At 39.7% G+C, this 16,693-nt stretch overlaps 1 protein-coding gene across 8 annotated transcripts in view; it reads left to right on the forward strand.

Moving 5' to 3' along the window:
* Positions 1–16,693, forward strand: part of LPAR1 (lysophosphatidic acid receptor 1) — a 163,912-nt gene that overhangs the window by 95,650 nt on the left and 51,569 nt on the right. For all 8 annotated transcript variants that reach the window (XM_042242624.2, XM_012111055.5, NM_001009332.1 and 5 more), the window contains 1 exon segment: positions 3,599–4,346. In XM_042242624.2, the coding sequence (XP_042098558.1) occupies positions 3,608–4,346 (739 nt within the window). In that variant the 5' untranslated portion in view covers positions 3,599–3,607.

Below are 16,693 nucleotides of genomic sequence, written 5' to 3' on the forward strand. Positions count from 1 at the left end.
GGATGGGACTCAGAACACTTGGAGACAAAGGGTATGCCTTTTCCATTGTAACAGAAGGAGAAGGAAGGAGAAGGAAGGAGAGATTCTTGAGTAGTAATTTTAAAGGTAAGAGTTCCAATCAGTTTCCCCTTTTGGCAACTGCTGATGAGAGATGGAAGGTGGGACTCAAGGGAGAATAATAGATAAGTTTAAAATAGTTACTGTGAAGAAGACACAGAATAATAATTAGGGAGAAAATCAGATTTCTTATGGCATTAAAGTCTCAGTTGAGGCTGATTCTTTACCACTTGAGCCACAAGGGAAGCCCAAGAATACTGGAGTGGGTAGCCTATCCATTCTGCAGCAGATTTTCCCAACCCAGGAACTGAACCGGGGTCTCTTGCATTGCAGGTGGATTCTTTACCATTTGAGCTATCTGGGAAGCCCGCCAGGTATTTTAGATTTCCTCTAACATTTCTCAGAAGCTTTGGCATAAGTATGGAGTAGTGTTAGTTGCTCAGTCATGTCTGACTCTTTGCAACCCCATGAACTGTAGTCCACCAGGCTCCTCTGTCCATGGGATTCTCCAGGCAAGAATACTGGAGTGGGTTGCCATGTCCTTCTCTAGGGGATCTTCCCGACCCAGGAATCGAACCCGCATCTCTTGTTTCCTGCGATGTCAGGTGGGTTCTTTACCATTACAGGAACCAGTTGTATTCATCCAAGACTGGTGTTATTCTAAGAAATGGTTATAGAAGTACAGTGGAGCAAGTCGATTAAAAGATAAAGGTCTCTGCTTCTTAACTTGAAATTATAAAATTCAAGAAGGTCTGAAAATGGAAGATTTTTTTTTTCTTAACTCAGTGGCAAAATGTGCTCTGAATGAATCAACATGAGGCTACTTATAACCTTTATTTATCAAACTTGGTGTATATACTCGTATTTTAGGGCTTCCAAGGTGGCCTAAGTGGTAAAGAATTCGCCTGCCAATGGAGGAGACACGAGATGTGGTTCAATCCCTGGGTCGGGAAGATCCCCTGGAGTAAGAAATGGCAACCCACTCCAATATTCTTGCCTGGAAAATTCCATGGAGAGAGGAGCCTTGCAGGCTACAGTCCAGGGGGTCTCAGAGTCGGACATGCCTGTGACTAAGCACAACATTCATGTTTTATTTTAGAAATTAACGTGTATCCTTGTGGAGTGCTGCCCCAAATTCTGATGCGGCTGTTATACCAGATAAGGATTATGTCCTCTGTAACTGTGCTTAGAACCAGCAAATTCGGGGGAACTCCCCTGGCAGTCCAGTGACAGACTCTGCAGACCCACTGCAGGGGGTGTGGCTTCCATCTTTGGTTGGGGGACTAAGAGCCGACATCCTGGTGGCCAAAAGCAAAAACAAAACCAGAAAATGTTTAAATTCTGAAGGAAACCTGATCACAGAGTCTTCAAGAAGAGAATGTGTTCCTGTGTTAGCAAAAAAAGTGGTTCCATGATATACTATGGAACCTGAGATGGATAAGGAGAAGGGGTAAGATAGGTAATCTCCTGGGAAAAAGTAGGATGCTTAAGGAAATAGATGGCTTCAAAAAACTGTTGTATTGGGGATCAAATGAGAAATTGAGAAGAATGGGAAGTGAGGAACTAGAATGTATAAATTGGAAAGAATGGGAAGAGTATTTTAAAAATGTAAAGAATATTGAATGTATCAATTGATTATTTCCAAACGGAAACAGTTTTGAACGATTACAAAGTTCAGGGGAGTGGGCAGCTGAGTTATAGGAATGGAAGGGCATGAGTGATGAGATCAAGAAACTGAGAAGCTAGAAAATTAGATGTTACCCAGAGTAATGGCAAGATTTGAAGTGAAATGAAGCATAAATTCTCAGATCTCCAATGAGGGGTTCTCTGTGGAAGGTACATGAAATACCAAGATGTGTAAGGCAAGGTCCCCACTCTTCCCCTGGAGTGTCATCTTTTTAAGAAACAAGGTGATCAATAATTATACAGCATAGTAAGTGATGATTATAGAAGCATGATCTATTGAGTATAAATGAGGAAAGAGACCCTAGATGTCTGGACAAGTCAGGAGACTAGGCATTCAAAAAGAATCTCATACACTGTTTTGGAGGTTTCTGTGATTGGTAAACATTTATGCACAATCCACAGATATTCAGTAGAATATTTGATCAAAACTAGCAGTTAAAACTATATTTGCTTTAAAAAAAAACTGTATTTGCTAGATTATTTATCAAATGCATTGCAAGATAAAAAGGTTGGTTGTGAGCTGTCTTCAAAAATTATTCTCCAATTTTAGGAGTCACAGGTGAACTTCAGTCTTTAAGAAAGTTGATTTGGTGTGTAATTTTCTAGTTTCTCCTTCATGTCACTTCTTACTCTCTAATTTTATTGTAATAGTTTTATTGACTGCCTATATCATTCTGTTATAAACCTCCTCAATCCATTTTGGATTCAGTTAAGAGTTGAAGTAGTTAATAAGCAAATATATTCCAGTTGAGGATGTTAAAAATAAGAAAACACATAATAAAACATTAGGACATCAGTCCTGGGTGTTCACTGGAAGGACTGATATTGAAGCTGAAACTCCAATACTTTGGCCACCTGATGCGAAACCTGACTCATTTGAAAAGACCCTGTTGCTGGGAGGGATTGAAGGCAGGAGGAGAAGGGGATGACAGAGGATGAGATAGTTGGATGGCATCAACGACACAATGGACATGGGTTTGGGTGGACTCCGGGAGTTGGTGATGGACAGGGAGGCCTGGCGTGCTGCGGTTCATGGGGTCGCAAAGAGTCAGACACAACTGAGCAGCTGAACTGAACTGAATCACTCATTATCATTTGAAAAGATATGCTTTAGAAAAGTGTCCCAATAGCAACTGCTCTTTGAAGGTTATACTAGGTAATATAATTCTTATGTCCTCCAAAAAGAAAAAAGCTCTCAAACATAGATGCGTTGACGAATGCCATTCTGGGGTAAGTAGTTGTGGGGACAGACAGTGCTGACCACAGGAATGTTGAACAGCAAACGCTGGCTTTGGGCAAAGAAGCTTTGATGCATAGTGACCTCTTTGAAATGTTGGCACTGATAGTTCCTGTGGGGACTTAACGTTACAAGATGCCTGACACAGATTGAACATGCTATGTGAGAACAGAAATGCAGAATAATAGGGCAATAATACCCTATCTATAAACCAACTGTGTTTACAGATCCCCTAAATAACAGGTCAAAATAGATTGCACTGTGATAAATATTCCAGTTGCAACACTCTTGCAAAATTCTCATCTGTCTCATGTATTTTAAGCACGATTTCTGGGTCGTGTGGCTTTTCTAGTAGACTTCAATGATGTGCAACCACCAAGCACAGACCTTGTCATTTATTTAACTCCAACTCTCTTTAATCTTGAGGACAGTAAAACTGTAAGAAATCTTGGGGTTTCAACATAATCATAGAACATTACAAAGAGTCAGATTTTCAAATTCTTTGCTTATGGCTTTTTGGGGGCCACATTTACCATAGAAGCTTGCTTTATCTATACATCTTTAAATTTGGACCTGTGGGTTTTCGCTTTTTCTCATCTTTCTTCCTTTCTCTTTTAGTTCACAGCCATGAATGAACCGCAGTGCTTCTACAATGAGTCCATTGCCTTCTTTTATAACCGGAGTGGAAAGTATCTTGCCACAGAATGGAACACAGTCAGCAAGCTGGTGATGGGGCTTGGAATCACCGTCTGTATCTTCATCATGTTGGCCAACCTCCTGGTCATGGTGGCGATCTATGTCAACCGCCGCTTCCATTTTCCTATTTATTACTTAATGGCGAATCTGGCTGCTGCGGACTTCTTTGCTGGGTTGGCCTACTTCTACCTAATGTTCAACACAGGACCCAATACTCGGAGACTGACTGTCAGCACGTGGCTCCTGCGTCAGGGCCTCATTGACACCAGCCTGACGGCCTCTGTGGCCAACCTCCTGGCCATTGCAATTGAGAGGCACATCACGGTTTTCCGTATGCAGCTGCACACGCGGATGAGCAATCGGCGCGTGGTGGTGGTGATTGTGGTCATCTGGACCATGGCCATCGTCATGGGGGCTATCCCCAGTGTGGGCTGGAACTGCATTTGTGATATTGAAAACTGTTCCAACATGGCGCCCCTCTACAGTGACTCTTACTTGGTCTTCTGGGCCATTTTCAACCTGGTGACCTTTGTCGTCATGGTGGTTCTGTATGCTCATATCTTTGGCTATGTTCGCCAGAGGACTATGAGGATGTCTCGGCACAGTTCTGGACCCCGACGGAATCGGGATACCATGATGAGTCTTCTGAAGACTGTGGTCATTGTCCTTGGTGAGTTACCATAAACAAACCAGATCAGTTTATGGCAGGGATAAAACAACAGTGTGAACCTCCACGAGGTGTGAACATTCCATGCAGGAATTACAAGGGGACAAGGCTTCTTTATAGCAAATGTTTATGATAAAGTCAGCATCCCAGTCTTCCTATAATTACATAATTGGTCTCAGGGAAGTAATGTCTTAGTGATGTGATGCAAATGATGATGATGGGAGAGATCTTATTAACAAGTTTGGCTATCAAGTATTGACAAACACTTGCTTTTGAAAGGTTTTATTACAGCCCAGATTATGGAACTTTTGTCCATAGTCTGTTTATTACAAATTCCCAGAAAGTATTTTTAGTCTCTTATGATATTCTTTCATATATAGTCATTTTTTATGAGTCTATTTCCTAATAAGACATCTTTCACATTCACTCATTGCTACTGCATGCATATAGGTAAGTACATCAAGATTTTTATATATTAATTGCCCAAAATTGTTTAGAATTAATGCCATCTGTGACAGTCATCATTATGAAAACTAATTTTTTTTCCATTAATTGTCTGTTTTTAATTGTTGTCATTTAGTTGCTCAGTCGTGTCTGACTCTTTGCAACCCCATGAACTGCAGCACGCCAGGCTTCCCTGCCCTTCACCATCTCCCAGAGTCTGCTCAAACTCATGTCCATTGAGCCTGTTTTTAGTGGTGAAAGTTAATTCATCTTTCAAGGTGAAAAACAAGGTTTTATTCTTTTATGTGATGTATACTGGCATAATTTTTGTCTTTAAATAACTATTATTTTTCCTGGGTGAAAAATTCATGGTTAGTGATCCAGAGGAATATATTTATTCATTTATGTTTTCAGAAAAGAGTTTAAAAGAACACCTCATAACTTCTAGGCTGTGTGCTGACTCCTGGAAATGAGTCTATGGAGAAGAAACACACAGAATATTTCTTTTGGATCTTAGAGGGCCTATTTTAAAAGTTCATCCACTGAGCGTTTTAAATAATTACCCTCTGGAATTACATTTTCTCCATAGACTGTATTCAAGTTGCTGTTTCATTACATTAAAAAAATATATTTTTTAAAAATAGTAAGCATTTCATCTTTCTCCATGAAAATTCAGTGGCAAGTTGCTCTATTGCTCTTTATTCCAGTTTGTAAAGCAGGGTTGAGTGGATGGAACCTGGGATCATGTGGATCCTCTGAAATGCTGGGAGCAACGTTAATTTTAGCTCTGGGAAAGAGAGCCCTAATTATGGCTCTCAGGATAAAGACCAGGTCTTGGGATTGTCGACACAACCAAAGGCCTGACACTATGACTAACTGGCACCCCCATCACCTCAGATGTGAAATTATCTTTTTCCGTCAAACAAAGTTCAATTGAAGTACAAAAATGGTTTCCATCCATGTTTAATTATCAACAAAAGACCTGTGCTTTCCTGTGCTGCAGATATACATTCTCCGTGGTAGGGATGAAACGTGAAACACGGATGCTGTTTTTTTTAATTATTATTATTAAATAACATGAGATATTTCACTTTTGTATTGACTCAGGTATTCGTTTACTGCTGATCTGAGTGTTGGTTGAAACTTTTCATATGCATGCACTTCTTCTGTTATCTCAAGTACTGCTCATAGTTCATAGAATGAATGACCAACAGAAAATAACTACTGAACTTGGACTATGAACCTGCCAAGTTCTTGCTTTAATTTTGACCTTTGTATAATGCCTAGCATTTTCCAGTGTGTCATATGCTTAATGATTCATATAAAGTTAACTTTTGGGCCTGATTGGGTGATTCTGCAGGTTAAATGAGAACTACTTTGAGGGTTTATGGAGTAACAGTTTCAGGGCACCGTGGTCCTAAGTGGCCCTTCTGCCCCACCACACCAACTCCTACTGTAAGAGTAACAGATAACACGCTACCCTCTAAGGTTAAACTGGTGAACTCTACAAAGATTGACTATATGTGGCTGCCTCTGAAATAACTGGCACTATTTCTATAGGTGTATGATGGAGGGAGTTTAACAACATGGAAAACGTCAATCAGGGTGATAGGTGAAGAAATTTGGTGAGACGAGATAGTGTATGGGATTGTAGTAGAGGAAGGAGAAATTTGAAAAGTGGACTTTAGCCTTTTGGAGAAAAGGGGCGAGAATGGGAGAATAGGTAATTTACAACCCTAAACATTCCGGTTTTTTTTAATCAATGTGGTGCCTGGATCCCATTCATACAGCATACTCCCTTGCTTGAATTTTATGTAGTCATGCGTGCCAAGAGATGAGTTGGTCTGTAGGAACAAAAATTCTAGTCTACTCAAAGCTCTTCTCATTGTAAATTAGGTTATTGACAATCAGGTATTTTTGTAGTGCACGTTTGGGTTTTTAATATGTCTTCTCTGCCAAATTGTCCACTTTGCAACTTTGGGCAGGAATTGTAATGATGTGTTGTCCACTTTCTCCACATTTCCTCTTGTAGGATCTGGCGCAAAGTAGGTGCTTGTCAAGTAACTGTTGAATAAATGAATGTGGTGACAAAACTAAATTTCCGAGCCTTCAAAACTGAGGACCAGAAGAAGCCAGAGTGAATTCACTAAGTTGATGCCATTTTGTTCAGTCGTGTGGCAGAAGCCAAGACTGGTTACATCCCTGTCACATTTTATGCCTTCCCATCAAATATTTACTACAGCTAGGAAAGTGACCGCGGTGGCTGCTCAATAAATAATTGCTTACCTTATTCATTTATTCTGGTGACGACTATGGTTGGATTTAACTGTGTCAAACCTTCAGTTTGTATTTCACCATGTCAGAGTGACCTCTGGGTTTTAGACTTATTTAGTTCAGTAAACCAATGTTTATTGGTTATTTATCCTTCAGTTAAAAGGATTTGTTGGTCGACAAGTCAAATTTCTAGGAGTCAACATAAAATAAAAGGGTCTTTGAGATTTATGATGGCAATACCAATAGCAGTTTTGAAGCACAAGGTTGTATATAAGCTGCTCTTGAGTGAGTACTGGATCTTAATAGTTTTATTTGTAAAACACATATAGCATTTAAATCATGTGCCAAGCTATATTATCTTGTTTGTTAGCTTCATTATCGAGGTGACAACTGAGGCACAGGGATGTTAGGTAATTTGCTCAAGGTCACACAGCTGGTTAAGTACAGGAACTAGGATATTTTCAGGCAGTCTGTTTCCAGAGCCCATGTGTTTTTCACCTCCATTCTATTCCTGCCTCTGTAATACCAACAGCTACTGGAACATGCTAGATGGAGATACAAAGCTTGAGCAACACTGTGCTGGTGAATTGAAACATTGTAATCCCATTTGTTTCTGTTGATACTGCCTAGTTGCCTGTGCTGTTTCCTGGGTAGAAGAAAGCTTTCAGGGAGCATGCCTTTCCTCCTTTCTCTTCTGATGCTGCCCCTTAGGACTCATCTTATAGGCTCTTTTTCATTGTTTGGTGTTGGAGCATCAGTCACTGACTGCTTCTGATTAAGGGAGTGTTTAGCTCAAGGTGTAGTTAACTTGAAGGTTCATTGTCCTAGCATGAGGTCATGTTATCCTTTCCCCAGGCTTGAATTCTCCCCACTTGACATTTTACCAAGAATTCCTTTTGAGTCTGTTCCACAGTTGATTCAGAATGGCAGTCAGGTTCTTCCTTATTTGACCACAGTCTATCTTGAGTTATAAGTCCTTGCCTTTCTTGCTGTGTTCTTTGTGATGGGGACACTTCTGTTGGGGATAATTAGAGAAGAGGGAAACCAGGATTTGGAAAGAGAAAATAATGGTTATGGTGTGGAGGTTTTTGCATTGTAATCGTGGGGGAGAGTGAGGAACATAAAGCAAAATAAATCCAGGTGGAGCCTGTCTCTTTGGGGAAGAAGAGAGAGACACTGTTTTTCTAGTTGGATCCCTTCTGGCTTGAAATGATCACTGAAACTAAAAGACTGTGCCTTACACCAAGGAGAGCCCATTGTTTTCTTGTTACTGTGATGAAAGATAAGTCAGCAAATACCCTATAAGCAAATCATTATGTACTTCTGTGTTCAATTTAATTCAACAAACATATTGTTGAGTTGTTAAATATGTACTAAGGGATAAAAAGATGAATAAGGTAAACACCATTTTTCAAAAATTGAGACAACATTGGTTTCTAATATAAGTTTCATGTGGTACAGCAGTATATTTATACAGCATGCTCACTACCAAAAATTTAGTTTCCATCTATCACCATACTATTGATCTCTCTCATCCATTTCACCCTCCTCCCCACTCCTTCCCCTCTGGTAACCATTACTTTAATTCCACAATAAGTGGAATCATGTATTTGTCTTTCTCTGGCTTACTCCACTTAAAATAATACCTTCAAGGTCCATCCATGTTATAAATGACAAAATATCATCTTTTTATAGCTGAGTAGTATTCCATCGTGTCTGATACTACATCTTCTTTATCCAGCCATCTATTGATGGGCACTTAGATTGTTTTCATATCTTGGCTATGTAAATAATGTTGTGTTGAACATAGCAGTACACATATCTTTTAAAATTAGTGTCTTTTTATTCTTTGGATAAACACCCCAGAGTCGGATAACTGCATCATATGGTAGTTCTACTTCTAATTTTTTGAGGAATCTCCACACTGGTTTTCATAGTGACCGTACCAATTTCCATTCCCACCGACAGTGTAGGAGGGTTCCCTTTTCTCCGCATCTTCTCCAATACTTGTTATTTCTTTCTTTTTTGATAATAGTCACTCTAACAGGCAAGAGGTAATATCTTATTGTGGTTTTGATCTGCATTTCTCTAATAATTAGTGATCTGAATATCTTTTCATGTGTCTGTTGACTATCTGTCTTCTGGAAGAATGTCTGTTCAGCTCCTCTTCCCATTTTTTAAATCAGACTTTGTTGTTGAGTTGTGTGAGTATTTTTATATATTTTGGGTATTCACTCCTTATCAGATTTATCATTTGCAAATATCTTCTACCATTCAGTAAAATGTTTTCATCCCTGGTGACTCAGAGGGTTAAGTGTCTCCCTGTAATGTGGGAAACCCAGGTTTGATCCCTGGATAAGAATGATCCCCTGGAGAAGGAAATGGCAACCCACTCCAGTATTTTTGCCTGGAGAATCCCATGGATGGAGGAGCCTGGAAGAGTATAGTTCCCAGGGTTGCAGAGTTGGACATGACTGACCAACTTCACTTTCTTTCTTTCTTTCTCTTTCTACCATTCAGTAGGTTGTCTTTTTGTATTGTTGACGGTTTCCTTTGCTGTGCAGAAGCTTTTTAGTTTAATGTAATCCTCCTTTTTAGTTTGATGGAATCCTACTTGTTTATTTTTGCTTTTATAATCCATTCTTTACTGAGCTTACAGTGTATTAGAGGAGACTAAGAGAGAGTTGCAAAAGCAGTGGGACCCACATGCTAGTTGATGTCTGGGCAATGTGGAGGGAAAGGAGGGCTCCCAGAGGAGGCAGTGTTGAGTTCAATCTTGATGTATTTGGAGGAGTTTGTCTTCCTATAAGGTGGGGGTCGAGGAGAAGCTCGGCAAAAACTCACCTCTGGGGAACTGGAAATAGTTGGGTATGATTACCATGTGGTGGGTATGCTGGATAGATTTTTGACTCAGAGTCAGCATAGCATACTAAGGCGTTTGAGTTTCAGCCTTTAGGTGATCAAAGGCACTGCAGGAGTCCCTGAGATAAAGGATACCAGTTCCTTGTAGGGCTAACCATATAATGTAGCGTCCAAACTGCGACCCTTTTGGTAGTGAGAAGAAGCACTAACTGGGACACTGGGACAACAAGCATAAACCAGACTAGTCTGGTCAACCCAGACTACAGTGGCCCTCTTTCCAGACCATGCTTTCTGTTTGTTTATATTCCTTTTAGGTTTTCTTTTGGCTTTTTAAATGTAGAGCTTGACATTGGACTTGTTCCACCGTGTAAGGATAGTAAAGAACAACTTCTCCTTTTTTTTTTTTTAATATAGCAAGGACTGTCCAGATTTAGAATTAAGACTGAGTGACTTCACTTTCACTTTTCACGTTCATGCAGTGGAGAAGGAAATGGCAACCCAGTCCAGTGTTCTTGCCTGGAGAATCCCAGGGACGGGGGAGCCTGGTGGGCTGCCGTCTATGGGGTCGCACAGAGTTGGACACGACTGAAGCGACTTAGCAGTAGAAGAGCTGAAAACAAAAATCACACTATGTCTTTCAAAAAATCACACTATCCAACTTCCTAATCTTGCAAATAAAGAGACTGAAGCTCCCAAGTTAATTGAGAAATTTAAGTCGGTGTTAGCTGGTGGCTCAAACCAAGAAGTGGGCTCACTCCCAGTTAGGTGCTGTTCTCCCTGCCGAGGCCTCCAGCTTGTTCAGCTCCACCCACACTTTCCACCATTTTCTTGCTTGTGAACATCAGCATGTAGTTATGTGGCTACCCAGGGTTAGGTGTAAACAGTGTGGCTATAAAGGTACCTGGAACCCACAGAAAGGGTCCTCTTGAATTTGGCTTTATTATAAACAACTGGTGATCTCTGAAATGAAGTGTTAACAGGAGTCATTGGAAACTGAATTACTGGCACATTATATAGTTTTTATACATATTACCCTCCTGTTTGCTTTATTAAGGAGAACATTGTATTAGTTTCTCATTTATCTTGGTTTTTATTGTTTATATTTTCCTGTGTGTGTATGTGTTTCCCCACTTACACTCATGGCGGCAAAGATGCCTCTGGAATCTAATCCTGACTCTTGTCATTAACTGTGGGTGATTCTGGGCAGGTCACTTTCTGCAGTCATTTCTCTGTACCTTCATCTGTAGGATGGAGTTGGCTGATTTGATTTCCAAGGTTATTTAGAGTTCTACTTAGAAATATATATTCAAATGATGAGGACATAACTACTGTGGATCAGCCATGTAGAATTTTCTGTTGGAAAACACAGAACTAGAATTGATGTAAAAGCAAGGAATTATGACTTTTCTTCATATCAGCTTTAGAATAATTGGCTTTAGGGGTACTCTCCCCCGTTAAAGGGGATGGTATGCCTATCATTTCTCAAAGAAATGATTTTTTAAAACATGACTGCAGTAGAGAACTGTGCAGCCAGAAGGGAAGGTTTCCCAGTTAGTCCTGTCAGGGAAGGGACTGGACACAGGAGCCTCTTATTCCCTGGCCACAGGTGACGAGCTGCATATCCTGTTGCTCTGAAGAGGAACCAGAGCTACCCTGAGTCTCCTCAGGTCCCTGTGGCGTCCCTGTTAAGGCCCCTTTGAGGAAGGGCCTGGGAGGCCATTCATGAGAGCCTCCGTTGTTGGGTCAGCCACGGGCTGGTTGGCACCATGGGTGTGGTCAGGAGAGAGTCCCCGCGGAAGCCCCACAGCGCTGCCCAGACCCCAAATCCTGGGCCTGGTCAAACAAGAAAACAACTTTCAAATACCAGCTCTTTGTACCCTTTTGTTGCCCAAATCCATTCAAATATTTTTACTCATAAGAAACTTTTAAAACAGAAACAGAAAACAAAAATACCACATGAACCTAACAGAGTTCCTTCTGAGGTGTGGACACAGCAGGCGGAACATGGAGCTCCTTCTTATTTTAGGTTTGATGAGAGTGACTCAGACCTCATCTGGCCGAGACGCCTGTCGGTCCAGAATGGAGGCTACCCAGTTGTTTGTCCTTATCCTTAAAGGTCATACAAGATGCCAAGGTTTCCTGAAGGAATTGTGGTAGCCCCTGGGAATCACTGTTGCTTAGGGCTTGAGAGCTTTGTTTTGGAATGAAATAGGCCAGAGTTTAGAATTTGAATCCCCACTCCTCACTTTTGGTTTCATGGCCTTGAGAAAATGACTGAGCTCTGAGCCTCAGTTTCAGAATTGACATAGGGGTGGTAGGACCTTTCTATAGTTAAGCGACCGTGAGCACTAGAATGAGGTGATTTCTGTGAAGCACGCTTAGCACAGGGTCTGGCTAATGTATGACACTGTATTGTCATTACCATGAGGTCTTGTCTGCATGTGTATTTTCTGCCCCTGTCCCCCCACTGCCATCTCCCTCTTCTCTCTGATGTACCCCTCTCATCCACACACCAGCATACACACAACAGTGGATTTGGTGGCTGTGATGGTGCTTCATTTCTATGACATGGTATAAGGATATTGTTATGGTTTAGCAGCTGTTAGCTCTAATAACAGACTGTAAATTTTATTCTAAGTGGCCTTTGCTTTTCCAAAGATATATCTGTACTTCAGAGTTGCCTGCATCTTATTTGTTGAGCCTCAGGCCCTATGTATGAAAAGTCCTGCTAGCCCCAGAAGAAATGACAGTTTTGCCCTAGTAACCCTCTGGATATCTCCAGATTAAATAGTTAAATAGTATTGATTGTTAAAATGAGTTTTTAAATAGAACAGGCCATTTTGTCAACGTCTCTTAAGAAGGGTCATCAGCTCCTTCCTGTGGACCTGTCATGCTTAGGGCACAGCTGGCCACCATCCATCATTTAGGGCCCTGTTCTGTTTTCTTCTGATCCACAGTGAAAGACCTTGTCTGACATAAATGAAAGAAATGGCAAGTGGATAGGGTCATGAGTCCTTATTGTTGTTCCCCAACTTAACATGTGACCACTTCCAATGGGTGGGTCCCATGACTGTCCACCTAGAAAAGGAAAAGATATTTATCTCCCCTTTTAATCTCTCACTGCTACTTCATCTGTTTCTGGATTTTTATGGGAATTCAGTGATCACAAGGCTTTATCTTACTTCCCATCTCTGGAACAGGGCCTAGCACTTGGAAAAGTCTAAATATTTACTGAATGAATAAATGAACTATATCTTTTTTTCTGGGTGGAGTTTTATAGGTTCCCTAGTAACAATAGAAAGATACCTGTGTTGCTCGAAAGTGAAAGTATTAGTCGCTCAGTCGTGTCCTACTCTTTGTGACTCCATGGACACCTACTAGGATCCTCTGTCCATGGGATTCTCTAGGCAAGAATACGGAGTGGGTTGCCATTCACTTCTCCAAAGGATCTTCCCCACCCAGGGATCGAACCTGGGTCTCCTGCACTGCCTTACCGTCTGAGCCATCAGGGAAGCCCATTGCTTGAAATTTAATGGAATTTAATACTGAGTCTCATTGAAAAGAATATTTGTTAAAAGATAGTTATAATTAGGCAGTTCCACATCCTGCCTGTCCATGACATTTCTTTAGGTTAAGTTCTAGTATGAGCTTGTAAATAATAGTTCATTTTGTTAATAAACATATATGAAATGTCTGCTTGGGCCTTTGTTAAGTAGTACAGATGTAGAGATCAATGAAAATATGGATTCTGTTCTCAAGGGACCCTCATTATTTAGGAGCTCATAATAGATAATTTAAATAAAGACAATATAATTTGGTAAATAAAATATGAAAAGTGCTGTGGGAGTGCTGATGTCTCATTAGGCAAAATCAGGAAAGTTTATGATGAAGCGGTTAGAGGAGTAACACCTTTGGTGATGTTATCCATGTTCTCCACGTGAACCCAGCAAAGGAATTACTTCTATTAGGTATTCTTTGCACTCTGAATTGAATTAAGTGTTGTTACTTCCCTATATTGCAATTATTACGTTGCTTAGGTATGGAAATAACCCCTGTTCAGCTTTGGTAGGAGGGGAAGCTTGCTTGATTTTAAGACAATGTGCTTATAATTTTATTCCCTGCATCTTGCACTATATAATTCATTCTTTGAGTTGACTGTAGTTAATCAGATTCACATTAAATTGATTATGAAGTAAATGAGTTTGAATGGTTACTAACCTGTAAGGAAAGGGCTATTTCTGTGTGTGCAAATTAACAATCTGTATAAAGTAAGAAGGGCTCTGTAGTGACGCATCTTTTTAGGACTTGAAAGGTCATTGCCCGGAGATGTGGACACCTACACTTATGATAAGTGTAGGGATGAAAATTGCCAAATTTAGCAAATACAAGTAATTGCACGGGCATACTTACACAAAAGTATTCACTGTTTGTCTGAAATTCAGTTGGCATTTTGTATTTTATCTGGCAATCCCAATACACACAGCATTCAATGGGAAATAAAGTGTTTTAGGTGGCAATCAACCCTCTATACACAGGTTTGTTGGGTTTTTTTTGCTTTGTACTACAGGTTTAACTGTACCCTGGAGGTCAGTTGAAGTACACAGGGATTTCACTTATTTAATATTTCTGATTTTTATTTTGAGTTGTCTGGAAATAAAGGGACATATCTGGTTTATAGAATCTTATACTTGTTTCTCTGAAATTATGTTTACGAAAAGGTAATGCATACCTCCAGTTCAAAACGAAACTCATCTCTCCTTTTACATATACTTTGTCATGTTCTTTGAAAAAACACTTTAACAATGTGTTTTTCCATAGAAATAATCTTTTTTTTCTTGTGTCTGTACCTTTTTTTTTCTTTAAGCCCTAAGCTAGGCCCTAAGCCCTAAGGGCCCTAAGCCCTTATGCTCCAAGAAGCTACTTTTTATTCATGTATTTTAGTGAAGATGATACTGTCTAGACTAAGTGTGGTCATGGCTTTACTTAAACCCTGGCTGGTCTTCTCCGCCCATAGAGGAGTTATTATAATGATCCAAAGCAAATACAAAGTTCTAAGAGGGTGACAGAGCAATAACAGGGTCTTTTTGAAGAAGTGGGATTTAGTCTGGCATCGGGAGACTGGAAATTCATGGCTTCACCTATTTATCCTGCCCAAGTAGACTTTTTGTTGACACAAAGAGCACTGCATTTTAAGTAGGGTTTTCCATGAGTTCATTCTAAATGGGTATTTCTCCACTTCAGAAAGCTTCTCTTCATGTGGCAGTCAGGGATTCGTTTGCTTGAGTTATTTTCCTTTCTCGGGGGAGGCGGGGAGAGGAGAAGATAGTCGCTCAGGAGTCCAGCCTTATAGGACCTGCCCAGGAAACTGACGAGGTGGAAAGCTGACAAGCATTTGCATTTGCTGCGGCCAGGCCAGCTAGTGATTCACCCATGATTTGCTGAAGGGATTTGCTTTGCTAACCTTGCTGAGCACGTGATGCCCGGGAATGCTCCTTTGTATAATGGCCCCAGATCCAGAGGAGACGCCTAGCCATAAATCGAAGCGCTGGAATCTGAGTTTCTGAATGAAAACAGGGGAAGCCTGTATTTGGACATCCTGCAAAGGTCATATATAATGATCAAATAAACAAAAGCTGTAGAGATTAGAGCACTAGCTTTATTTAATTTGGCAAATTCTTATGTCTTAGGGAAAATGAAGATGTTTTAATTAAAAAACACTATTTCTAAGCACCTTGCTAACTCTAATGTACTCTAATGTATCTACAAATACTAAATGCCATATACATCAAATTAGAATACTAAGTCTGACTGTAGTATAGATACTTACATTGCTGTGCTAAGATAGTAAGGTTGATATAATTTCATAATGAAATTTCTTAATATTTTAGTTTAATCTGAATTGGTTATACAGCTTTTAAGGCCAGAAATCTGTCACTAAAGCATACATACATTTGAAAGACATGAGAAGCAGGGACAGAATAAAATTGAAAATAGAATATGAAAATGCATTCATTTATATATCTTGATTTGTCTATAATGTATCGGATAGTAGATGATCTATTCCTGTTACATTACAATGTGATGTATGGTCAATGTACTGTCCCTTTGCAACTGATGACTTACAAGATTAATAATGCTGTGTGTAGCTTTATTTCTAGGTAGCTTGACCCATTGTTTTGATCCAGTCTTGACATTTTCATCCTATCTTTGTGACTATGGATATTTAAATCAGAATTAGAGTGACATTCACTTTTGATTAAGAAAATATTTTCTAGAGCATATATTAGTCTGCTTTAATCTCTTCAACAATTTAATTAAAGCACAGTAAAACATTTCTGGTTGGTTACATTTTTCCAGATTTACTTTAACTGAAGTTTGCATGAGAAATGTTTTTGTATAGATTGTAGAATGAAAACTTACCCATTGGTTTTGGGGGCACAAACCAGATTATAATAAACTGCCTACCACTGTGAGTTTTCTTTCTTCCTCTCACATTTACTTTTCTTTGGCATTATTTTACAGCTAAGTTTTATTTTTTTAAAATTGATATTTTTTCGGTTTGAAAATGTAATAGATTTTGTGTAGTTTGACTGTTCATTTTATTTTTAATTAATTTTTATACCAATTTAAAATTTTCAAAGGTCAATATTTATAGTTTTGACAGTTTCTAAAAAAAATGGAGATAATAATAATGGTTAACATTTGAGTGCTTACTAGTCATTAACTTATTAAGTCCAACTCAGTTCAGTTCATTCACTCAGTTGTATCCG

This window comes from Ovis aries, chromosome 2, assembly GCF_016772045.2.
Source record: "Ovis aries strain OAR_USU_Benz2616 breed Rambouillet chromosome 2, ARS-UI_Ramb_v3.0, whole genome shotgun sequence".
Classification (NCBI taxonomy): Eukaryota; Metazoa; Chordata; class Mammalia; order Artiodactyla; family Bovidae; genus Ovis; species Ovis aries.